The 25,836-nt window shown below is 41.3% G+C and overlaps 2 protein-coding genes across 9 annotated transcripts in view; one reads left to right on the forward strand and one right to left on the reverse strand.

The window, feature by feature from the left end:
- Positions 1 to 68: 68 nt before the first annotated feature.
- On the reverse strand, positions 69 to 10,087 carry GTPBP6 (GTP binding protein 6 (putative)). 2 transcript variants are annotated; one of them, XM_055701959.1, is made up of 10 exons: positions 9,651 to 10,087; positions 7,357 to 7,494; positions 6,863 to 6,933; positions 5,558 to 5,688; positions 4,759 to 4,829; positions 4,150 to 4,308; positions 2,578 to 2,786; positions 1,668 to 1,816; positions 1,227 to 1,379; positions 69 to 765 (listed from the first exon to the last, which is right to left on the reverse strand). In XM_055701959.1, the coding sequence occupies exons 1-10, from the start codon at positions 10,027 to 10,029 to the stop codon at positions 624 to 626; spliced, it is 1,602 nt and encodes a 533-aa protein (XP_055557934.1). In that variant the 5' UTR covers positions 10,030 to 10,087; the 3' UTR covers positions 69 to 623. The 2 variants fall into 2 exon arrangements, with proteins under 2 accessions (XP_055557934.1, XP_055557935.1); XM_055701960.1 differs by having other exon boundaries at positions 1,638 to 1,816; positions 7,357 to 8,587; positions 9,651 to 9,783.
- Positions 10,088 to 10,202: 115 nt separating this feature from the next.
- LOC102057979 (cohesin subunit SA-2-like) overlaps positions 10,203 to 25,836 on the forward strand; it is a 67,018-nt gene continuing 51,384 nt past the window's right edge. For 6 of the 7 annotated variants that reach the window (XR_008730744.1, XM_055701115.1, XM_055701116.1 and 3 more), the window contains exons 1-6: positions 10,203 to 10,324; positions 10,804 to 10,983; positions 15,411 to 15,495; positions 16,131 to 16,277; positions 17,753 to 17,849; positions 18,883 to 18,959. Coding sequence is in view for 6 of the 7 variants with exons in the window: in XM_055701115.1 (XP_055557090.1) it covers positions 10,940 to 10,983; positions 15,411 to 15,495; positions 16,131 to 16,277; positions 17,753 to 17,849; positions 18,883 to 18,959 (450 nt within the window). In the remaining variant the exon portion in view is untranslated. Of the gene's footprint in view, positions 10,325 to 10,803; positions 10,984 to 14,654; positions 14,865 to 15,410; positions 15,496 to 16,130; positions 16,278 to 17,752; positions 17,850 to 18,882; positions 18,960 to 25,836 lie in introns of all 7 variants that reach the window. The other variant, XM_055701117.1, reaches the window with a different exon arrangement.

Here is a 25,836-nt window from a genome sequence, read left to right on the forward strand (position 1 = left end):
CTAACAGCTGACACAGTAATAGGCATTGTGGATAAATCACTGTAGGAAAGAAAACTGGATGGGTAAAAGATGTTCACAGCTAACTTTATTTATTGCTTATAAAAATTGTGTGTTTTTTTTGCTTCGCTGCAGTAAGACATGGCAGTTATTTTACTTAGGTTCATGTATTCTGCTTGAACACATATTTATCTGTTATTTATATATAGCCAACAACATTTTGTTCACTAACTTCCATTTTCCAAGGACCATCTGACAAACCGTAACAAGTATTATTCGGAAAAATGGGGTAAAAAGCTTTATTTGTATGATATAAGAAACTTGGTAATTTTCTGAAGGTTAATTCAGATGCCATCCAGTGATGTCCATGTGTTCGAGGTCCACAGCTTACATCCAACAACATTAAAAATTCAGTGCTGTTCTTGCACTTGCTGACAGAATGAAGCCCAAAACTCTTACTGTTTTCAAACGTAAATTCTTCAGAAACAATGTCCATTTCTAAAATGTGTCAAAAACATCAACTGGGGAAGAAATATACTCTTCAACACCCAGACTAACAGGTCATTAACTTCATTCCACATCCTCTTAAAAAGAGATCAGTTTCTTTCCTAGAAAAGGATGCATCTTCATGGCATAAAAATCTTACTGTTGGGAAAGAGGTTTTTGTATTTGCCAAAAGCAGAACTGCTGATTATCACCTTCACCTTGGCTGTGCCATCTTCAGGCATGACTTCTACTTCCTGAACTGCCGCTTCTTTATAGAGCCAACTGTAAAAGTAAAAGCAATTAGCATCTTGAAAGTATGACACTGCATAAGATGTGATCTTTGTTTTAGGTCACCATGTTCCAATTGAGGTCATTTAACACTTGAAAGGCTAAGTGTTCCACTTAACTTTTTATTTACTACTTGCTGTAGGGTATAATCTTTTCATACACCTTTCAGATTTGTGTTTTTATCAGAAATCTGGCTCCAGGAGCAGTGGCATAGTCTTTCAGGAATTATGCTCTATTGTACCAACACAGAGAACTCTATGAAGGACACTTTCAGCAGCAGACTTCAGGGTATCTAATGGAGGTATTTTTTCTCAATGGGTCAGAAAACTTTGATAATTATCCCTGTAATTCTTAATGCAGGTTAAAATTAAAATGATATGATTTGGACATTAAGACATGCAAGACTAAGAGTTTCATATTTCTCCAAGTCCTTTATAGAATTAAAAATTATTTACCTTAGCTGAGGTCCCTCTAAGTTGACGCTGACTGTCAGAATCTTCTTCCCTGTTGCTGTCAAAATTTTTTTCTCTATTTCTTCTTTCAGCTCTTCTAAACCATGTCCATGTAGAGCAGAAATGGCTAAAGCGTTTTCTTCAGTGGGTTTATACCTGAAAGGTTAACAATTGCTCATACACTTGCTCGTGAAGACGAGGTTGTGAAAATATTCCATGGATAATTGAACTGTCTTACTTTATACTAGCACCTTCCTACAGAGGCCATCTCTCTTATGACTTTTGTAGTTAAAAGATAATTCTTTTTAAGACCATAGCTACATGTGCAAAAGATTGAGTAACATTATTAAATGTATTTAGAAGTGTGAGAGCTCTTTTCTAGACTAAGCGTAACAAGCTTTCAGAACATAAGACCTGTAAGTACACTTAGCATCTTCTGCTTGCCTTTCTATCAAATCCACTTTGTTATGAACTTCTACCATTGAGTCCAGTAAATGGCTGGGAATATTAAGATTCTTCAGAACTGACAGAACGGTTGCTTTCTGGAGGATGGTTTCTGGATGAGTAATATCCCTCACATGAACGATCAGATCCTAGAAAGCATCAGTACACAAGACAGTTACTTAATGAAACAGCAGTTACCAGGTAGTAGAGATTTTATACTATTTTTTGTATTGCTAATTCATGTAAGATACTTTCCTATCCATTAGATAATACATTGGCAGGTTAACACTGTAAAATGAACTACAAAACCAGGTTTTTTTGCACTGTGCTGGCAGAAAAAACGTAGCCGTTTAGTCTTTCACTTCACAGTGAGTACAAATTGTCTCCAATGTCTGTGTGGATGCAGCTTTACACTGTGCTACAACACAGGAAACTAATAAGAAAATGATTATAAAAATACATTTCTGTTTATTACATGCTGGCTGCATCACATCACAATCACCCTCTTTTAGTGCTACAGGAAACTTAAGTTAAAAACAGGTAATTCCAGAGGCTTTATTTAATTTTTAATTCTCAAGAAAGGTAGCCTCAACTTACTCAGATGCACTGTTCAGGTTTTCAGATATTTAATCAGCAAAATCTGATTTATCTGGTTTATGTATCGTGGACAAGGACACACATACTGCAAATAAACTCTGAAATCTTCTTATCTCTAAGTTCTGTATAATTTCAAGTCTCAGAAAAATGGCTTATGGTAAGATATTTACCTCATTATCTTAGAAGATTCCTATAGTCAGTCAGCTACTTCACTAAGAACAGCATACCAATTAACTTTCCCTTCTCTGAAAGGGTGAAGATTATCTGAAAGGAAATCCATTTGATTTCTCAATTTTTATAGTCAACAACTTACAGAGTAAGCCACTTCTTCTAATGTAGCCGAAAAGGACTCAACCAGATTATGTGGAAGATCAGTCAGAAACCCAATGGTGTCAATATAAATAACTGCCATATGCGAAGGAAGATAGCCAGCATGGGCTGTAATATCAAGAGTGGCAAACAGCTGATCTCTGGGTTGAAGTCCTGCTTCCCCAGTCAAGGCTTTGATTAAGGTAGTTTTTCCTAATTAAAGAAAAAAAGGACAAGATTTTAATGGCTTGTCTCATGTAAAAATCTAATTTGCAAGGCTCAGGTGAGTTGTATGATGTAACAGATCTTTTCATATCCATTTCACCAATTTAAATCTAGCCTATGATTAGGTATCTATATGATGTTAGGAAATCCAAACACAAGTCTTTACTTTTATAACTTTGACTTGGATTTAAGGCCACATCTAGAAGCTATGCTGTGAAATCATAAAATGATCAAAGACTGAGCTGACCTGCAAAGCGACCTACCCACACCTCTCACCTCTAAGACCATCTGAAGAGCACTGCTGTGACAGCACCAGGAAGCACACACATTTGCACTCCTCAGTGCTTCTGTTACCAAATAAAACAATTCAACACTTACTTGTTAAATCCAACAGTAAACAGAAGCACTAATAATATGTAGCTTATTAGGTTTATGCTGTTATTGGGTGCTTCCTTATGAACATAACACTGAGACATTAATTTACCTCAATGAGTATTTCACAGAATTTAGTCATTGAAGTGCTCAGTATATACCCCAGTTAAAGTATTTCGATTATGTGCACAAAACTGTAATATATATACACATTTTGTTGATTCTCCAATTTTAAAAGTATGGAGGTAAGACTTTAAGAAAAACATATGGTGTAATCCAAATCTTTGAGTGTATAACTGGTAACAAAATTAGTGCAAGGTAAGTTTGTTTTTATAAAGATGATGACTCAGAAAATGAAATGGTCTTAACATAATGTAACCTGAAAAAAGTGTCTAGCCCAAAGTCTATTTATGCCTTGTGTATGAATTTACTTGTATAAGCTCTAAAAAAAAAGGAAAAAAGTGTTTAGCTTTTTTTAGATTCTTTTATAAACACATCTCAGAACACTATATGTCAATCAATGAAAAGCTACAGTACTTAAGCACGTTTCTCAGATCAACTGCCAACTCTCCCTAATTCTCCTCCAATGCCTCAAGCCTTCACAGCAACCTAAACACCCACACACTTTTACTTACACATACTCTATCCATTCTCAATCAAGTAATAGAGATTCATATACGGGAACACTAACAGTACAGTCCTCAGCAGTATATGTAAAATATTTTTAGTGCAATAGGTGCTAGGCATTTCTCCAAAATGTGCTCAAGACTGGAAAAAAAAATTAATACAAATATAACTACAACAAGCATAATTTGCTTTCCTAACTATATCCTAATTGACATACATTCATTACACAATTTAAAAAATAATTAAAATACAAAGCCTATTCACACTGAAGTAAGATTCTGGCTAGAGTTTCTAATTAGAAATTACATAATGTAAGATCTTTTGTGTTACGACTTCCTGAGTTTTTGCTTACCACAATTAGTATAGCCCATTACTGAGATAATGGGAAACTCGCGTTTTCTGCGCTGAGTTCTAAGTAAAGACCTTTTTCTTCTTAGTTTCTCCAGGGCATTCCTAATTTTAAGTTCTTTCTCCTTCAAGATACGATTCTGTGTCTCCATGAATGTTTCACCTGAAAAATACAAATGAATAATTGGCAGATTAGCCTACAAAAGGAAGAGTAAGCCAAGTGATATTGTGCATTTGGAAATCAAGTGAGTTGGCACTAGGGCATATGAAGTTATAAATAAGCAACCAAACCCATGTATTCTTGCCTAAGAGTCAAAGTGGTAAGTAGTTAACAAAACATATGCTAAGCATTCTAGAATAACCACGTACACTCATGATAAACCCCTCTGGCAGCAATTAGTCTGTCCACAGCCACTTATTGACTCAGTACAGACTAAAACTTTATTATTTAGGTTACCTTCCAATAAATCTTTGTACATTCAATTAATTAGATGCAGAACACAAACAGTTTTTTCCTCTTGGCCTCCTCCAAATAAAGTAAGATGCAACAGAATTTGTTTAAAGGCTACTGAGAAAAAAAATCCTGTAATTCATGAGAATATTTAGACTTTACCTGAGCCCATGATGTATCTCGATCCACCTCTTTGCTGATCTAGCTGAGACACCTCATTTTTCAGATTTGATCTGGCAATGGAGTAACAGTTAATTAGAAGCGATTTACTTTAATCAAGCTATCCTAAAAAGCCTAATCAAGCTATCCTAAAAAGCCTAACAAATGTGAAGCAGGAGTAATATTCTAACAGTACAAATAAAAACACTAAATGACAGAGCTCTAAATATAACACGGTCATGTTGAGAAGCCTGGTGAAAAAAATCCATATCTTCCTGGCTCCTCAATTGTGGAGCATGCAACAATCTTAGCAAATTATAACCGCTATTCTGAAATGTCAGAGCCAAAGATGCCTCTGATAAATCCATGCAACTCACACCATCTGCCATGTACAAATATTTCTATGCCACTTAATGTAGAAATGTGGAAAATTAAGATACAAATTAATGCCTTTAATCTTCCTTGTTTATAGCCTTCCTTACTAAACCCACCAATAATATATATGGGATACACATATCCAATTCCTATATATCTTCCACATTAAAAAGAACGGAGACTTTTAATGAAAAATATCTTTTGTAAGGTTATCTATTGAACACTTCCGGGTTTTGCCTGTTAGCACTGCAGAAGCTTGAACAAAGACATAGCAAGTATTTCTACGATCTAATCAATCATTGAACATACTATGCAAGCACTGGAACAATGTTATTTTTCTTTACAGTACACTATTACCATTTCTGTTAAAGAAAACAGTCACTAAAATATATCAATATCAGTATGTGGTTTGCGGAGCTTGAGGTACCTGAGGAGTGGAATTTCAGCCAACGCTATCTGAAGTTTTGCTTCTTTGGTCCGGGCATTACAACGAAAAATGTGAAGTACAACAGTGTATCTGTCAAAGACTTTCACGCCCCAGGCATCTTCTAGTTCTTTCTTTAGCCATGCAAGACAAAATAACCTATATGTCTTCTGTCCCGCACAGTAACAGCAGATCAGTTCTGACACAGCACTACAATTAGCTGATGGACACCTGAACTCAAGAGGATCTCAGGATTCCATTTCAATGGATGGGCAACAATTATAAGCACGCAAAGGCAAAATTTGGTTGACCACAAAGAAAAGCGATAAAGAGAGTTTAGAAGATAGAACTTCATGTCTAGGGCCATCAACAGTGTTAAATTGCTCTTAAGATCTAGATTTGTGAAATTTTCTTAAACAAATATAGTACTGAAAGAACTCATACTATAAATTAAGGAATAAATATTAGGAAATCAAAATCAAACATTTTCAACTTCCCTTTCATCAATACATTGAAGTGCCTGACATAACTATCAGAGCTATTTACCATCTCTGTTCATTTTATAATCAGAGAGAGCATTCAAAACTACCAACAAAGCATTGTTTGCTTGCAGAGTTTGTAGGCACTTTACACCCCACATGATGCTGTACATGCAAAAAACCCCTAAGTATTTATTTCAGTTTGTCTAAGCATTTCAATATATAGTTCATGCACCAATTGTTTTACTGCCATGTTAAAAAAAAGTGAAGCATGTTCCCTCAGTGTAATCCATCCATTTACAATGTGGTTTCTTTTTAACGGTTGGGCATGAAAGTTTAAATATTTGATACATTCAAGTATAAGCTTGTTCTAAAATTGCACCTCATATTCAAAATAAAACACAGTATCCACAGAACTCTAGGACATAAATACACGATCCATATAGGTATAGAAACTTGTGAATATAGCTAATCTGAAATGCTGACATTCTTTGCAACAAAAGCTGTGTTATCACCTCTGTTTTGTAAAAGAGACCTTCAGTAACTTTTCTAACATTTTAAGCAGGGCCAGTGGGAAATACAGGAGCAGAGTCTATACCAAATGGCTACCAGGCTGCTGGAAAACTCCAGGCATGAGAGCTTGAAACACATATATCAACTGGACAAATGTAATAGGAATTAAGTTTCCTTTCAACAACACTCAGTCCAGACGGCTTCATATATTACCATTTGCAAGTTCAGAGTCATAACTGACCCTACTTCTCACAACATAAACAGCTTCCAAATAATAAAAGTGTAAAGAATATGATTTGGTATCTTACTGAATTACCTTTGTTAGTGAAGATATTCTTTCCACATTCAAGAAGACAGCTGTCACGTGGGGCAATTTTTTAATCTTTTCTAAAAGATGGATAACCATTGCAAAATACAGTGTTAAATGTCAAATCTCTTTTTAAAATTCACAGATTATAACATGATTTTCCAGTGAGCAGAATGCTCATAAATATCAAATGGCATCACATTCTCTCTGTTCACAGTTGTAATTGCACTAATTTAGTACTATGTCAAGAACACCTGCCAGTTTCACTTATGTCAATCACATAAACATTGGGATTAAGTTGCCTCACACATTTTCAGTGAGCAGGGGTTATTTCTCTCTTGCTTTTGTAACCTTAAAATATTCTTTGAAGACTGTTTGCAAACCTGTATGATGGATTAAAAAAGCTGTCACTCTCTTCAGCTTTCATACCTATCCTTACACAGTTCAGCCACAGAAGTCTTCCATTCATAATCATGCACTGCTAAAAAAATCTCAGTCCTTACCTGTCAAAATCTGAAAGTTTCCTTTGCCAAAAATAAATTTCTTGTCAGGATTTTTTGTAGGAATAATTATTTTCTCTAAAACTGTCCAGTTCTGAAGTGTATCTACAAGAGCAACAGCTTCAGCAATCTGTAATTCAGCTTTAGGAACACACACACAAAAGAAAAAAAAATATTGTAATATACCATCATTAACTTTGTTCAGATTTCCAATAACTGGTATGTGCATAACAGAGAGACTAAGCTACACTGAAATTCTACTATGGTATTGATTTCAACCGCCAGCACCAGGAGCAAAATGTCTTACTGCTAATCAGAGCAACAAAACTTCTAGTTTGATGCAACTTTCTCACACAAAGCATCTTTCTGCCAGTAAAAATTATTTCCTTGCTTGTTGATTTAGAAGAATTTTTATTTGCATTGTCAGCAAAGAAATTACCAAGCTTTTTGCCTCAACAAGTGAAATGAGTAACTAGCTGGAAAATAAACTGTTATTTCAGATGAGCACAAACCCATGTGATTAATTCCTTGCTGTTTTGTGGCAATATTTAAAGCAGGAGTCCTCAAACTACGGCCCACGGGCCGGATATGGCCCCCAGGGTCCTCAATCCGGCCCCCGGTATTTACAGAAGCCCCCCACCCCATCCCTGCCAGGGGTTGGGGGGGGATACCAAGCAGCCGCAGATGACTGCCTGCCACTGCATCCACGCGCTGGCACCGTTTAAAAAGTTCGAGGACCCCTGCTTTAAAGGATTACTAATACAGCTTATCCAGCTGCTAACTTCACTGCAACTCATTCATAAAGGACCTACACTGATTTATGACTTGCTAAAACCAGCATATTCCAATCCTGTATTCTGGTTCATCAAGTTTGGTTTTTTTTTTTTTTTTTTTTCAAACATCTACATGGCAAAGCATTGGTTTTTGAGGACTTGAAATCATGAAGACTACACCAGCATAATATCAGATCAGTAGATCTAGTTTCAATTTGCCAAACTTTCCCCCTTTTCGTAACACATTTGTCAAGTTTCTCTGGATAGCAAAACATGATTTGTGTATTAAATAGATTACCTTGGTCCAAAAGGTAATATATTTCTAAAGATAACCATGATCCTCTTTCTCCTCATACTGTTAGTGTTGCTTGTAAAATGCACAGATTTCCTGTTGCACCTGTGGTGTTTCAACAAGCACTCCAAAACATTTGTTCAGACTTCAGGCTCTTCATCTGGAGGGCCTAAATAAATGGAAAGGGATCTCTGCTATTCTTCTGTATGCCTGGACAGAAAGGTGCCTTCATACTTATTTTTCAGTTGTAAAATGGAGTGCTTATGTAAATTCTGAAAAAGTTACAAACTTCACTCTGCAACGTGGTAATTTTTTATGATTAGCAGCACTAATAAAACTAAATGAGATTTAGGTTCATGGCATAATAAATACATACACGGTAGTTACTGTTGCGTTCAAACTGTCTACAAAAAGCTAACTTACAAGATGCTCTGTTCTTTCTGTCACAACTTTGTAATTAAGAGAAGTGTTTGGAGAATCACGAAGTCACGTTCATCCTGTATCTTAATTGTACATAATTAATAAACCTATACTAGCTAGCTACAAGGAATTCTGAGAGAAATCTGAAAGCAACGCTAACCAAGGTCCTTACAGAGGAATTACTGGTGACTGCATCGCTAAGTAACTGCACACAGGCACTTCTTCAAGCCCACGGGAGGACTTACACAGGACCTCACCTTCACTGCGCTCTCTTTTCTAGACAGGAGGGAGTTCCTGCTCCTTCAGCCAGCTCCTTCGCAGGCCTAAGGCCGCAGGGCTCCCGCCTGCCCGGCTGGGCCGCAGGGCTGAGGGCTGAACGCCATTACCCTGCGGCTCCCAAGGAAACCCGGCCGTGTCCTTACAGCAGCCCCAACACCCCGCGCCGAGCCGTTCTGCTGCCCAAGCCCGGTCAGCGAGACACACGGGTCAGAGCACGGGGCTGCCAAGCCCGAGCGCACACCGCCTCGTAACGGGTCATCAGAGAACAAACACGGCGGCCTAGAGCGCTCCTCTGAGCCTGCTCCTCGCCACCGCCCAGCCATCACGCAGCCTTACCGCCGTTAGACCGGGGCCACCTCACGCTACCGGCACCAACGCCCTGCCCGCCACCCCGCGGGCCGCGGGGCTCTAGCGCAGAGGGAAGCCCAGAAGCTAGGCGGGCGGGGGGCGGGCGGGGTGTGGCGGCTGGCTGCCGGGACCCGGGGGGTCGGGGCGGGGGTGTTACCGGCCGGCAGCCCGGCGCCGCCACGCACCCGAGGTGAGCGGCGACTTCTTCGGGCCCCACTTGACAGCCGGGTGCACCACGGCCACGCGCTGCACGCCGGGCCCCAGCGCCAGCGGGGAGGGGCCCAGCAGCTCCTCCACACCCTCCTCGTCTTCATCCTCATCCTCATCGAGCTCATCCACCACCTCCTCCTCCTCGCTGGCCCCCGCCACCCCCTTCCGCCACCCTCCGCCGCCCGCCCGCGGTGGCCCGCCTCTGCCCGGCGGCCGCTGGGGAGCCCGCAGGCGAACGACGGCGCTGAGCGGGCGGGTGCACAACGGCCCGGCGCGGCAGCGGGCCCCGCCGAGAGCCGCCGCCGCCCGCCAGCAGCGCAGCAGCAGCGACTGCGAGAGGCGGCCGGGCCCCATCACGCGGCTGCTGGCAGCGCCTCGCCAGCCCCGCCACGGGAGAGGCTGCGGGGAGAGGCCGCCGCGGGGCCCGCCCCTCCGCCCTCGCCCCGGCCGCTACGGAAGCCCCACGGCGCCGCAGCCCCGCCCACCGGTCCGCTAGTGGACCACGTGACAGCGATCCCGCCTCTGATAGGCCGGGCGGCGCCCGGGGCCGGCCGTGATTGATGCGGGGCCGGAGCCGGAGCCAGGGCCCCTGCGGCGGGGGGCGGTGTGGGCGCGCGCACGGCCCTGCGTAGCGGCATCCGCGGGGCAGGTGAGTGGCGCGCGCGGCCGCCGTCGCGCTCCCCGCCTGGGCCGCGGCCGCCGCCTCCCCCCCAGCCGCGGCAGCGAGCGCCTCCGCGGCCGGCCCGCCGCCGCACGGCTGCGCGCGTGTCTGTGCGGGTGGCTGGGGGTCCCGGGCCGGCCCGCCGCCTGGTCACGTCACCTCCCGGCGGCGGCGCCCCTGAGGCGGCCGGCCTGTGCGGGGCGCGGTGCTGCCGGCGTCCCGGCGCTAGCCCGAGGGGCGGCGGGTGCGGGCCCTGCGGCCCTGGCGGCTCTGGCGGCCGGCGGCTTTGTACGCGCTGGCTCTTCGGCGCTCCCGCCAGGTGCAGCGCTCCCGCCCCCCGGTTCTCCTCTTCGAATTAATTTTTTTCTCGAAGTTGCATCCCCTTCTGCGACTTGGAGTTGCGGGGGACTTTCCTGTTTGAAGGGAGCTGCCTAGAATTAACTCGCTTTGTTTTCTTTTCTTGACAGTTTTTGGCTGCTGCTTCGCCCGCAAGAGCCAAAGCTTTGTTAGGTTTCTAACACCACCGATCTCGGTGAAGTTTCCTCGGGAGCGGTGCCGGTGATGTTAGCCTGCTGTCTGTGCTGCTGAAATAATGCAGCAGAAATGATAGCCGAGCCCAACGCAGCCACCCACCTTCCCGGCCGAAAGTAAGACGTGGCACAGGTTGCCGGTAACATTTTTTTGGTAAATGGGTGCTGCCCCTTGAGTTTGTGCCCTGCAGATACTGGGGCAGTCTGCAATGTGTTATTTTGGATGGGAGGGGGGGAAAATAGGATTTGGTGGGCACTATGTCTTGTTACTAATGTCTTCATTTTATTCCCTTTTATGTGTTGTTTAGCATTTTCTTAAATGTAGTAGTTTATGCTGATTGACAGAGAGCCTTACAAGCTTTTCTGTGCCTTATTCGCTACGGTGCAAATGAACCTACTTTGGGAAAAAAAAAAGGCAAATTCATAGCCAACTTGTGTTCACTTTAGTGGTGAGTTTGGGGATGCTGAGGGGGAGGAGTGCTAAGTAATCTGTAGCCTCCCGATTTGCACTAAAGGGAGCATTGCTTCTTTGTAGCTGTTTTTATCAGAGATGCATCAAGCCTCCTCTTTTTCGTGATGTATTTTTTCAGTCATCAGTTGAGATGATCTATAAACCAAATTTGTTCATGTCATTGCTTACAGAATGGGATTTAGAAGCTCTATCTCTACTAGAGCAGATACAAAAAAATAAAAGGTAAAGCATTTGGGCATATCTTGTCTAGTTTCAAAGAGTGAAGCTTCTTAGGTGTCCAGTGTGGCATGCTTTGAACTTATTGCAGCCCAATATTTTTTGATCTTACCACCTTCTGAAAAAGTCTGCTACAGGTCTTTTGCTTTGTTAAGCTTTAACAAAAGCTGAGAGATGTGTTCCTCATAGTCTGTGATGACATCTAATAGAGCTTCCCATATGTCCTTTCTGGTTATGTTTCATCTGAGGCCAGCCTCTTGGTTTCAGAAGTGTCAGGAAGGCACCTGGCAGTTGTTTAGCTGAGATTTTTATGTTGCTTCTAAAACATGAAGCAGTTTTGTTGAAATTTACAATTTTAAGAATCTACAGGTAGTAGATCCAGTAACATAGAATAATTGTTCCTCTTGTTCCTCTTACACAGCTAGTGTAATATGTTATCTCTTTGTTAAAGAAAGAGCTTTTTTTTTTTTTAAGTGTGAATCATTAAATCTGCTCCAAATCTTTATTAAGATGAGAAAATGGAATTTGGAAATTCTCACGGTAGTAGTCTGTTTGAAGACTAGACAAAGGACTTTACTTCCTTCCTACTTCAAGTGTTTGTATCTTATCAGTAATACTTCAGGTGCTAGTGAAAGGACTATATAGTGGCAGGAATGCGAGATAGAAATGCATCTGAGCCATGTGGAACAGGGTATAAAGGTGAAAGTTAGCATGAGATAGGAATGGAATTCTGCCTGTGATTTCTTACTGATTGCTGGTGGAAACAAAGTAAATGGCTGAAAACGGTTACCAGTGCGTGCGGCAGTGAATTTAGGTATGCAAAAATACTCAGTATGGTGTAGAGTAACAGAGGGGAGCAAAAAGAAAAACAACCTAGTTCAAAATTTGTCAAACCTACTGTTGAACTTCTATAGTTGAAAAGATGTTACATGTATGAGGATCACTGCAGAAGTCATCACATGTTATCCTCAACTAGGTACAGTGGTTCCTATTTTGCTCAAGAAGATAAGAGGATGTTCTTTTAACAGGTTCTTCAACAGAAACTTAGCTGTGCAAATAAAAACTCCATTGAAATACCTTGTTAAGTTTGTAAGTGGTTTCATGGGGTTCAGTTTCTTGGCTGTGGTCTAGTTCCTGCAAATGTTTAAGTACCTGCCTTATGAATAGCCTTACTGGAAACATCAGTATTAAAACAAAAACAAACAAACAAAGAAATGTGAGTATTTGTAGTATCTAGGTTTAAAAAGTATCTTACTTTTGTGTAGGTTGTCTGTTGTAGCACGGTGTGTCTTGTGACATTGCTACGTGCTGTGGTGCACTGAGAACCAAAACAATTCAGAACCTGAATGGCTTTTTAATGTTAGTATTTAGTGCTTAGTTACATTTGTTGAGTGTTTAAGACAGATGTTTAGTGCATGTGTGAAAGTTACGCTGACTGGTTTCATCACAGAGAGGTTGTTTTACTTGGCATTGTTAGCTCAACATGAGGAAGCTGTATGTATATCACCAGTCTTCTCATTCTTGCAGGTTTTGCTGAGCTTTGGTAAGCATGTGCTGTTTCATATACCAGGCATTCACTTACTTTGAGTCCCTTTTGCTACAGGTACATGTTGCCTGGCATAAGCTGACAAAGTAGGTGGCACAGGACCAGTAGATACCATCTGTGGTGCCATCCTTCAGGATGTTCTTGGGAAAAAGATGCATGAGTTAAAGCTTCAAAGACATAGATTCTAGACAGACATACTAAAAGCAGTACATGATCAGTACTTGACTGTACTATCCTGCAGCAGGTCTGATTTTTTTTTTTATTACTTAAATGTTTTAGTTCAACTTGGACTCAATTGTAGTTGCTGTAATCAAATGCAGTGCATTTATTTTTGCTATGGGATGGAGCAAGTTGCTAAATAGTACAAGCAAACAATTCAGGAAAGTTGTTTGAGAGTGTGTTGAGGATTATGTTGAGGTATAGTGCAGAAACAGGTAACGCACATTGCCAGAATGTTGGCTGGCATCTGAGTTACAGTTCTAGTGAAACAATGCAAGTAAGAACTTGTTAGTCCAGCCCCATAATGTTGAATTCTGCTTTGAAATCAAGAGTGAAAGGATTTAATCACACAGGAGAAGCAGCTCCTTGAGAAACATGTTTGGATTCTTTTTGTTTATTTGTGGTCTGTAGAAGAATCTGTGAAGAGCTAACTGGCATCAGAAAAGTGATAGATACTGCTGTTTCTCGCTGCTTGTTCTTTTCAACTAGGAAGTCTCTGGTGGTGCTTGAGATACTTAATCTCTGTGGCTTGCAATTACAAATCAAAGAAAACACTTGAAGTCTTCTGCAAACTGTTGCTTATTGCATACTGACTCAGTGGTGGACTATATAGTTCATCCCTTTTTTTTTTTTTTTTTTTTTTCTTCCCTGTAACATGCAGAAGTGCAGACAGCTAATGTAAGGATTGGTTTATCTTGAAATATTTTCTTGGTTTCCATCTGTCAAACACTGTGCTGTGTTTTGAACTTTTCTATGACAAGACGTTAATTTAATTTAACTTTCATGGGACTTTTTTCTGTAGGGAAGTTCAGTATTTGTATAACTTGTATTTAGCAATTTGATATCTTTTTATAGAATTTCATATTTATATAGGATTTTTATAGGAGGTTTTGGAAGCCTAATTCGTCATATAGTGAGGTGTCCCAACAGGTCAAAAAAGTACGTAGAGTTGTGTTTAAATAAAAACTTCTGTCTGCTTTCAGTAACAAAATAACATCAGGACCTTGGTCCTGTAGTTGATGCTGTTCATCCTCAGGATTTGCTTTGCAGAGGCAGTGTCTGAAACAGTCTCGGGAAGAACATCAACCACAGTGCTTATCTGGCATTGATAAACCTAGCTGAAGTTGAGCTGGCTCTGCATTCATAGTTAATTCTCCATCTGGGTTCGTGAACACTGGATATTGGAGAGCTGACTATCTGACAGTGTAATACACTGCTTTTTTTAGTTCATAAAGTGTTCACTTGTGTTAGTACACTCTCTTGTTGCAACAGTATCACGAAAATAAAAGTGACTGTATAGTCTCATATTTACTTTCTTTTTGTGCCTTCTTATAGTACAAGTCTCAACTGGCTTCATGTCCTGGCCACAGTAGTTTAAAAGGAGGCCATAGCAGCCAGCTACCAGTACTGGACCTGCTGCACAAGTGGGATCCAGCTCGTCCGCCCAAACATGACCTTTGGCAAAGCATATTGTTAGCATTGGGAATGATGAAAAGTGGCATGATTTCATTGCAGATAAATGTATGGCTTCAGATCTCCCAGAAGGTGCATTTTTATTTATAAAATTATTCCTTTGTTGTATTAGCAATGACCTGCAAATGAAATTTCTTATGTGTCTTTTTTTCTTCAGCATGTTTTATAGACAAAGTAGAACAGTTTCTTCCTCTCATTTTAAATTGTAGACCCACCAAATGTTATTGCCTTGTTTTGTTTAGAGCACCCACGAACTGAACGAATACCTGTGTTATTGATTTATGGTGCAAAGCTCTTAAGTCAACAAAGGCTGCCTTAAGTCAACATCAGCTTTCCGGTTCATTTACTTACTTTCTACTTCCTTGATATCTTTGATTGTTTTGCTAGTTTTCTAATTATCTGTATACCTTACAGGAAAGCCAATAGTTTCAAAAAGGCCCTAAATTTCTGTTGTACTTTTAGTTGTTTGGCTTTTAGTAACAAAATGACAAAACTTCCAAATGATTCACTAAAAATATTAAAATACATTTATATGCTTTTATTTTCTTTTGTTGTTTGTATTGAAGTGTGTAGTTCTGTGTTCTCACTGCTAATCCCAATGTGTTTGTTACACTTCAGAGAGAATGCTGTTCATGATGAGACTGTGCCCGAGTCTGCTGTGCAGAATGGCAGCTGTGTGAGAAATGGCAACCTGAAAACACCAGTAAGTTGTGGGGTTTTTTTGTAAAAATAATTAAATTATGGAGTTTATCTTCTGTCTCGTTCAGTTGTTACAAAATTGAGTATTACATAAAACAATCACAATACAGCACATGTAAAATCTAGTCACTGGATACAGCTTGACCCCCAAATTCCACTGGCATCAGAGCCTCAAGGCTAGCTTTTGAACAGTCTGTTCATTTCAGTGTGTGCTCTTCCTTAGCTGTGTGTTGTGTGCAGCTGGTGTTAGTTTGCAGGTTGTGTGTTTACCCTGTGAGTGAAAAGATGTGGGAGAGTTGCTGTGCTTGCTGTCTGTTCTTCAGAAATTATAGCTGTCACTGAAAAATGCCTTCTGGGTAGCATGCAACTAACTGCTCAGAAGCTTCTTGGCTCTTATACCTTCCTATGCTCATCACTCATTGCTGAGAAAATGTTCAAACTGGTAAATCCTTTCTTTCATCCCCTTCTAGTACAGTAATGTTTGATAATGCTTTATCCTTGAAGATTAAGAGTTAGTGCCCTGGGGAGATTATTGCCATGAGAGTAAAATAAAACTTGTTAGGGGATAATTCAAGTATCTGTGAATGGCTGTTACATGTTGCATTTTTTCACATACTTTCTTTGCTTGACTCATTTCAGAGAGAGAAACGGAAGGTCCGAGAACAGTGTGAAAACATAAGGAGGAATTCTTCCAGTAGAAGAAGAGTGAGCCAGCTGCAGAATGGCGAAGTGGTTGAGGCAGTTACGTTGTTTGAAGTGGTTAGCATGGGGAAGCGGGCCATGCAGGTATTTCTAGTTCTGAATTCTGAGAATTGGCAGAGGGAAAAGGGATAAACAGTGGTCGTTTCAGTTATTTATACTCTGGAGCATTGAAATTTTGTTCTGTTTTGGCATAGGTGAGCAAGAAACAAGTTTGATTGGAAAACTGTTATGAGCATGGCTCTTAAAAAGCATGCATCTTCAAGAAATTAATGGAAAAGTAGCTGTCAGATATTTAAAAAGAGGAAGGAAATATGTACCTAAACCAGTGTTCCTAAATCAATGTCTTCAACATACAAAAGGAGAATTATTTTAAAAAATACAGAAAAGGTTCATCAGTAGAAATTTTTTGTTGCTCAGGATTCTGAAAATTGGGGCTTCCCCCCCCCCCCCCCGAACTTACCTTTTGGTATTTGTCTTTTACCTTCATTCCAATGCAGTTTGACAGCAGTTTGAAGGATAGTCAGGTTCCCTGTGCATCGATATAGTTACCAACTTTATTCAGTGTGAGGAAGCCTACCTCCTCATACTCTGAGCATATATGTATATTATGCTCGTATATGTGTATGAGGGATTAAAATCAGGAGCCCCAGATATTTTTATACAGAGTTAATACAAGTCTCCAGTATGCAGTTCCTCTAAGCAAGGTGTGTGTCTGCACACATGAGAAATACGTTTACATTTTGGATGCAAGACCTTAGTTTTTAAAAGATGCTTGTGTGGATGGACTTTTGCCATGCTACAGCTGTGGTAACTTATTCAGGGAGCTCTGCTAAGCTCAGTTTCTGCTTTGCAAAGCATGATGTGAAGGACTTGGAAAGGCAACAGCTTGAGTCCAGGCTGCTGCTGCTAGAATTCATTAGACATGTGTGGCACTACAGGTGGGTTGAAGCCTGAATGGCTTGTCCCAGCAGGCCTGTGTCACATAGACAGGGCTGTACTGACCTAGAAATTAAATCTGGAGTTGTTTTTTAGTTTAAGTGTAGTATGTGAACTGTTTCAGCCTACTGCACAAACTGGGTGCTAGTGAAGACGATAATTCCCAGGGACAATTGCTGCTATTAATTTAATACTAATTATTAGATGGTACAGAGGTTAAATGTGTGTGTGGGGTTGGGTTGTTTTTTTTTTTATTTTAAAAATGAAACTATTACTGCAGTGCTGTCAAGAAGTCAGGAGGACGATGTTTTGGGTTTTGTGTATTAAATTTATTAAAACTGTGGTTATTTTCCCTGTTAACAGGGAGCAAAGCATCTGTGGATGACAACACTGCGTAGAGCAGAACCTGTGAATAAGCAGTTCAAGACTTCATTTTGCTCCAGAAGGAGTCTTTTGCATGTGCTGTTAGAAATGGAACTAAATGGTGTGGAGTTTATTCTAATTTTTGTAATTCAGTGGAGATGGAACTGTGTTAGTTTGTGTCTTTATGTTGGATGTTGTCAGTGGAGTACAGCATGCTGTGTTCAGCTCCTGGCTAATGAGTTTCTTTTAATCTGTTCTAGTCTGTAGTAGATGACTGGGTTGAAGCTTATAAACAGGACAGGAACGTGGCACTTCTAGATCTGATCAACTTCTTCATTCAGTGCTCAGGCTGCCAAGGTAATTTACCTCGTTAGTAGCCTTTTCCATTGTCTGTATGTGAGAGTAGTCTGAAGTGTGCTTTCTGAAATGTAATTATTCTCTCCAGCAAATCATGTACTTACAATCTGTGTAAGACAAACTCCAGATGGGCAGAGCTAATAGTAAAGCAAGCTGCTGGTTACATTTGTTCACTCTGTGTTTACAGTTGTATTTTTTTTTTTTTTTGAAATTGAAAGAAATACAACAGAGTTGTATGTGAACATGGTTTGCAAGGTCAGGTTTCTTGAAGTGGCATGTCAGATTGCTTTGCAGAATTCCCACATAGGGAAGATGGTTTTGATGACCATGCTGATTAAAATCCTATGCTTCAATTGCCATTTATTTGGTAATTTCCTAGTATCTTTTGTTTTGCTAGTATCACTGTTTGAAAATAAGCAACTAGAGAATTAAACTCCCTGCTTTGGTGGCTAGAAAAACAGTCTCTTGCCTTGTTGCCTTTACTTTTACCAGAGGGTCGTGAAGCTGTCTATTTCATAACAAACACTGAGACACAGTGACTTTTGGGGACAGCTTGCTAGCGAAATGCTTCAGGATGTCAAGTAAGCATTTAAGAAGTCTGCTCTGTTAGTTTGAAACTTCTCTGTGTATCTAAGCAGTTAAAATGTACCTTCTATACTTCAGATTTTTTTTTTCCAGGTCTTTGGCTAATATGCCTTTTCTTATGGGAAATGTTTTGGGAGTCTTTGACTAGCAGTGGGCAGAATTTTAGTAGATCCTTGAAGTAAATGAATGGACAGAGAAAATAGTCATGCCAGACGGGCACAGGGTAGATTTCTCTAATGTGAATTTCAGTTCTGTTTCACCACTTTTTTTCTAGTATGAATGGATTTATGTGTTTCCCTATGTATATGTTGCCCCTACCAGTGTAAATGGAAATAAGAGTCCCACTTTTCTGGTGTTTCTAAATTAAAACGAAATCTTTACTGTGGTTTGGACTTTGTTAATGTAATGAGGTTGTTGGTAATTGTTTTTTTGTGTAAAACATTTCTAGGCATGGTAACAGCAGAGATGTTTCAAAGTTTGCACAAGAAGGATGTAATGCAAAAAATGACAGAGACCTTTGATGAGGTAGGCACAGCTTTGACTTTGCATGCCTTTCTCATGTAAACAACAGGCTCTACTTAATAATCAACCTGGACAGAGTTCCTGCTGCTTCTCAGGAGCTGTGTCCCACTACCTTAATTTAGGAAAATAATTCTATTTTTCACAAAAGAAACTTGGTGTTGTAATGACCTATTTTAGCAGCAGCAGGATTTTTTTTTTTGTAAGTCACCTTTATTTTTCAGAGTTTTATTAGGGCTATCTAACTGCAGTCTTCCTGAATCTGGCTTTCTCTTAGGAGTTCTTTTGATAGTGACTTAATATTGAGGTAAATATAACCTGGCATTGCAGCAGGTAAATGGTTCCTTTGGTATTTCATTGATAGGTCCTTTTAAAAATACTGTTGTGGATTAATGATGAGCTAATTCAAAGATATGTTTTAGATGATAGTTTATTTGAATCTTTTCTTTCTGTTTTATTGACATAGTTAATTTTTATAACTGTATTTCATATGCAAGAAGATATGCATTTCTGATTTTTAGATAATTGTCAAAACAATACTGAATATATCATTTCTTGAGGATTGTTAAGAAAAATGCATAGCTTTACAATACTGTTTCTCATTTGACTGCTCCCTGACTAATTATGCTAACATCAAATTTTCTGCAGTGCTCTCAGTTGCTTCTGTGCTTTTTTCCCCCCTGTATTTGCCACCTCTGAATTGATTTGTCAAGCAGCAGCCATCAGCCTTGTTTTAATTGAGCATCTCTCAAAGACCAGCTGCTCTAGAGATTCCCACAGAGGATGAATTTGCCAACATGGTTTTCTTCATTTTAGAAGTGTAGTAGCACTTGGCCTAATTTTTGATAGAAATGGACCAATATGTGTTGGGCCATGTGAATTAGTAATCTGGTACTTCTTTCCCAACTAATTAGCCCTGAATAGCACTCATGATAGGGTAGGCACTCTGGAAAGTACAAAGATGTGATTATTGTTATCAGCCTGGATGTGTTACAGCTCTGTAACCTTTTCACCTGTCCTGGTGGGGCAAAAGAAAGCTTCTAGGGTTGCCTTAGAAGCTGTATTCCGCGTGCTATAAAAACAGTCACTTTGGTTTTGGGTCAGTGTAGTAACATGCTACTCTAGCAAAACATTTTGCTGATGGAAAAAAAGGGATGCAAAGAATAACAAGGGCTTCTATAAGTACGTCAGCCAGAAGAGGACTGTCAAAGAAAGCATACCCCCACAATGAACATGACTGGCAAACTGGGTAACAACAGATGAGGAGAAGGCTGATATACTCAACAACTGTTTTGCCTCAGTATTTACTGGCAACCTCTCCCTAGACTTCAAGTGGATGAACTGCAAGACAGGTAGGGGGGGAGTAAAGTCCTTCCCATGTAGCAGAAGATCAGACTCATGACCACCTGAGGAACCTGAACATATGTTAGTCTATAGGACCTAATGAGATGCATCTTGGAGTCCTGAGGGAATTGGCTGATGTAGCTGCCAAGCTATTCTCCATGATACATGAAAAGTCATGGAAGTCAGGTGAAGTCCCTGCTGTCTGGAAAAAAGGGAAATGTTGCTCCCCTTTTTATAAAGGGTAGAAAGGAGGACCCTGGAAACTACCATCCTGTCAGCCTCTCCTCTGAGCCTGGGAAGATCATGGAACAGATCTTCCTGGAAGCTATGCTAAGGCACATGGAGGACAGGGGGGAGATTCAAGACAGCCAGTATGGCTTGACCAAGAGCAAGTCCTGCCTGACCAGCCTAGTGGCCTTCTATGATGGAGTGGCTACATCAGTGGGCAAGGGAAGAGCTACAGATGTTGTCTGCCTGGACTTCTGGAAGGCCTTTGACATGGTCCTCCACAACATCCTTCTCTCTGAATTGGAGAGAGATGGATTTGATGGGTAGACTGTTTGGTGGATGAGGAATTGGTTGGGTGGTTGCATGCAGGGTGTGGTGGTGAACAGCTCGATGTCTAGATGGAGATTGGTGACAAGTGGTGTCCCTCAGGGGTCTGTATTAGGACCAGTATCAATGAAACAGAGTGGGATTGAGTGCACCCTTTGCAAGTTTGCAGATGACACTGAGCTGAGTGGTGCAGTTGATGTGCCTGAGGGACAGGATGTCATCCAGGGGGGCCTGGACAAGCTTGAGAAGTGAGTCCATGTGAGCCTCATGAGGTTCAACAAGGCTACATGCAAGTCTTGCACCTGGATTGGGGCAATCCCAACTATCAATATAGGCTGGAGGTTGAAGGGATTGAGAGGAGCCCTGAGGAGAAAGATCTGGGGGTACTGGCACGTGAAAAGCTGGACATTAGTTGACAATGTGTGTTCACAGCCTGGAAAGCCAACCGTATCCTGGGCTGCCTCAAAAGCAGTGTGGTCAGCAGGTCGAGGGAGGTGATTCTCCCCCTCTACTCTGCTCTCATGAGAACCCACTTGGACTACTGTGTCCGCCTCTGGGCTCCTCAGCACAGGAAGGACATGGACCTGTTGGAGTGGGTCCAGAGGAGGGCAAGGAAGATGATCAGGGGGCTGGAGCACCTCTCCTGTGGAGACAGGTTGAGAGAGTTGGGGCTGTTCAGTCTGGAGAGAAAGCTCAGGGGGGACCATATTGTGGCTTTTCAGTACTTAAAGGGGGCTTATAAGAAAGACCGGGACAAACTTTTTAGTAGGGCTGTAGGAGAATGGCTGCAGAAGCGTGGCCACAGAAACCCTAAGTATCTGCACAATCCAGGCCTGGAATTGGAATAGGCCTGGAATTAGAATTGTGCTGAAGTTGTTGTGCTGAAGTTAACAAGAAAGTGGCCTTGATCTATTCTTGAATCCCGAGACCAAGTAACTTTGTTGTACTAACAGGCCGTGGCTGTAACAAGCTGCAGCTGTTAGGGAAGACATGTGCAAGGCCAAGGGAGATAGGGAGCGGGATGGGAATAAAGGGAGTAGCAAACAGCAAGGCTAAAACATAGCTAACGCAAATAGCTGCATGGATAGAATGCTTGTTCTAATCATGATAATTAGTAGTGTGAGAGCAGTGCGTGCTTAGGGGCTAATAACCAATTATATGCTTGCTTTGGGAGCGTGGTTGTGTATTGAGGCTATATAAGAAGTGTTAGAAGCCAATAAAGATGAGCAAGATGCATAACTCATATTGAGTAATTTCTTGACTCCGGCGGACACCTCTCCCAACATAGGGCCTGTTGCAATAGGGCAAGGGGTAATGGTTTTGAACTAAAAGAGGGTAAATTCAGACTAGACATAAGGAAGAAATTTTTTGTGATGAGGATGGTGAAACACTGGAGCAGGTTGCCCAGAGCGGTGGTAGATGCCCCATCCCGGGGAACAGTCAGGGTCAGACTGGATGAGATGAAGATGTCCCTGCTCATTGCAGGGGGGATTGGACTAGATGGCCTTTAAAGGTCCCTTCCAACCCAAACCATTCTGTGCTTCAATGAAAATACCAAGTGATAATCCTTGTGATAAACACTCAGTGTCTGTATTTTTTTTTGTATTTTTTTTCTTTAAATCTGGTGAATTCTGAAGTTCTCTTTTCTGTTTTTAGATAAACGGACTCTAAAAAACCTCCTAAGATTATTTATACAGAATTAGGTATTTTTCAAGACAATATCTGTCAGCTTGTTTAATTTAATCTTGATATGTTATGCCTAGCATTAAACCAGCACTAATATAGAAAAAAATGTCTGAAGTAACCACTTGTTAGCCATGGTTATTAGGTGATTGAAAAAATTCTAGAGGATTAAACCAATTTCTTTAAGAGTAAGAGCAAAGTAGTTTGTTATTTTAAAGTCGAGTTGTTTCTTCTTTTTGTTTCTTTTCACATGTAGTTCACTCATTGTTTTCATAAATAAAGATGGAAACGTGACAGCGATTAATTTAGTTGAGAAGTAGTGCCATATAGGACTTCCTGTGATTTCAAAGTATTTTTTGAAAACAAATGATAATAGTAGTGAAAGTAGTAATGAGAGTGGAAAATATTACCAGGTATCTGCCAGAGCACCTCATTTTGCCTTTTGATTTATGTTGTTTGTTTCTAGCATTCAGAAGATTGGAAAATTACAGGGTTATATATAGTTCTTTGCTCTTGATCATTTCAGTGACTTAACCATTGCATTACTGTTCAGTTAATTGCAACACTGTATCCTTGTACCAATCAGTGCATCCTCCCAAAATTCTCACTAGTAGTAGTGGGAGATGTTAGTGGTGGTGAGTTTGGCAAGAAATGTGAAGGGCAATGAGGGCACATGATTCTACAAATACATCAACAGCAAAAGGAAGACCAAGAAAAACATGGGCCCACTGCTAAATGAGGCAGGGGCCCTGCTGGCAAAGGACGAAGAAGAGTCTGATGTACTCAATGCTGCCTTTGCCTCTGGCTGTACTGGTAGGACCGGCTTTCAGAAATACGAGGTTCCTGAGACCAGAGGGAAGTCCAGAGCAAAGACTGCTTACCCTCCGTGGACAAGGATCAGGTTAGGGAACACCTAAATGAACTGAACATGGGTAAGACCATGTAGTCTGACAGAATGTACCCAGGAGTGCTGAGGGAGCTGGCTGGTGTCATTGCGAGACCCCTTTTGATGATCTTTAAAGGTCATATTGATTGGGAGAGATTCCGGAAGACTCAAAGCAAATGTCACCCCTGTATTCAAGAAGGGTGGGAAAGAGGGTCTGGGGAACTCCAGCTGGTCAGCCTTACCTTGATCCCTGGGAAGGTGATGAAGCAACTAATTCTGGAAATAATGTCCAAACACATGAAGGACAAGAAGGTGATCAGGAGTGGTCAGTGTGGATTTAAAAAGGAGAAATTGTGCTTAATCAACATGATGGCCTGCTATAATGAAGTGACTAGCTTGGTGGATGAGGAGAGGGCAGCAGAGTTTGTCCTGACTTCAGTAAAACTTAACGCTGTCTCCCGTATAATCTGTGCAGATAAGCTGATGAATTATCAGTTAAGTGGCCAGTGAGGCGGACTGAAAACTAGCTGAACAACTAGGCCCATGCTGAAGTGATCAGTGGCACAAAGTCCAGCTGAAGGCTAATCACTAGTGGAGTACCCCAGGGTTGATATTTAGGCTGATGCTGTTTAACATCTTTAACAATGACCTGGACAGTAGGGCAGAGTGTACTGTTAGCAAGTTTGCAGACGATAGAAAACTGAGAAGAGTAGCTGCTAGACCAGGAGGTTGGTTTGCTGTTCAGAGGGACCTCAGCTCATAAGTTCTGCAACAGGAAACCCCTATGAACCTGAGGGGGAATAACCCCATGTACCAGTACACGCTGGGAGCTGACTGGCTGGAAGGCAGCTCTGCAGGGTAGAATCTCAGTGTCTGTGTGGATGACAAGATGAACATGAGCCAGCAGTGTGCCCTTGCAGCAGAGACAGTCAACAACCCCCTGGGCTGCATTTAGGGAAAGCATTGCCCACAGGGCATGGGAGGTGATCCTTGCTCTCTGCTTGCACTAGTGAGACCACATCTGGAGTGCTGAGTCAAGTCCTGGGGTTTCTGGTATGAGAGGTGGATTTACTGGAGTGAGTCCAGCAAAGGGCCACAAAGATGATTAATGATCTTTCAAATGAGAAGAAGCTGAGAACCTTGAGCCTATTCAGTCTGGAAAGAAGTAGCTCAGAGGGATCTAATCTATGTGTAAAAATACCCAGTGGGACAGAATGAGGAAGAGGAAGCCTATTCAGTGGTGTCCGGTGAGACAGTGAGCACAAAGGCAAGCCAAGATGGGCTATAGGCACAAAGTTATGAAATTTCACCTGAATGCAAGAAAACACTTTATTATGTGGGTGGTCAAACAGTGGAACAGATTGTCCAGAGAGCTTATGGAATCTCCATATGTGAAGATACTACAAAGCTGACTGCACATGATGTCACCTGACACTGAGGGGACAGGCAGGTTCTTTTAGGGGATCCCTGGCAGAATGATGATGGCACTAGTTGTAGTTACAATTAAAGCTTTATTTTCTTAACAGGATATTATTAGTGTAGCACAGATTTTATAATGGCACAAGATTTCTACAAGTAGAATCAATATAGTAGCATAATACAGAATTTTTAATACAATTTAACTTACGATTTCTAATCACCTAAGTGATACAGAATTTGTAGTACAATTATAATACTATTTCTCATCATCTAGACCTTCTGTAGGTGGGGTCAAATCGTAATACATGGTTTGCTGTATCAAAATAACAATCATAATTTAGATTTGAAAAATCATATAAAAGAATACAAGTCAGTCCTCAGAGGAAACAGATGATGGTGGAGGTGTCCCTGCCATTGGGCAGGTCACGGGTCTCTCTGTCTAGCAGTAGCTCTTGTTCAAGTTCCCCACATAGGTCTTGCAACCACTTGATTTTATGGACTGTGCTCTGGGTGTTGTGAAGCTTCTCTTGATGGGGTTGTCACCACCACCTGGCTGGCTGGGTGCCTGGGACCTTCAAGGCCAGTAAGCAAGGGAGTAATCGGCCTGGCGCCTAGGAATCTTCAGACGGTAGGGAGGGGAAGAAGTCTGTTTTGTTTTGTCTTGGTTCACAGGACCTTCAGGGCCTGATAATGAGGGAAAGGGAACAAATACATGACCTGGTGTCTCACAGAGAATGGCTGTTTGCCCCATAAAATGGTGTTAGTCATGCTAATCACGTTAATGGTGTTGGGAACAGGGGTTACTGATCACACATGTCACTGGGCAGCCTGCTCTGGCTGACCCTGCTTGAGCAGGTGGGATTGGATTAGATGATCTCACAGAGTCCCTCTCAGTTTCTGTGAAAACTCATACTGGTGTTGGAAGCAGAGAATGGGTTTAATAGGGTCACTGAGGCATTTATTTCCTCTTTGTGGGCTGTGGTATTCCTCAGTAGA

This window comes from Falco cherrug, chromosome 2 (genome assembly GCF_023634085.1).
Source record: "Falco cherrug isolate bFalChe1 chromosome 2, bFalChe1.pri, whole genome shotgun sequence".
Taxonomy (NCBI): domain Eukaryota; kingdom Metazoa; phylum Chordata; class Aves; order Falconiformes; family Falconidae; genus Falco; species Falco cherrug.

What these genes read in the sequence shown, in the direction of transcription:
- GTPBP6 (XM_055701959.1), bottom strand. Translation starts at nt 10,029, where the DNA reads ATGGGGCCCGGCCGCCTCTCGCAGTCGCTGCTGCTGCGCTGCTGGCGG. An exon ending in AAACTTTCAGATTTTGACAG is followed by an intron (nt 6,934 to 7,356) that starts GTAAGGACTGAG and finishes TCCATCTTTTAG; the next exon opens with AAAAGATTAAAAAATTGCCC. An exon ending in AATGGGCTATACTAATTGTG is followed by an intron (nt 2,787 to 4,149) that starts GTAAGCAAAAAC and finishes TTCTTTAATTAG; the next exon opens with GAAAAACTACCTTAATCAAA.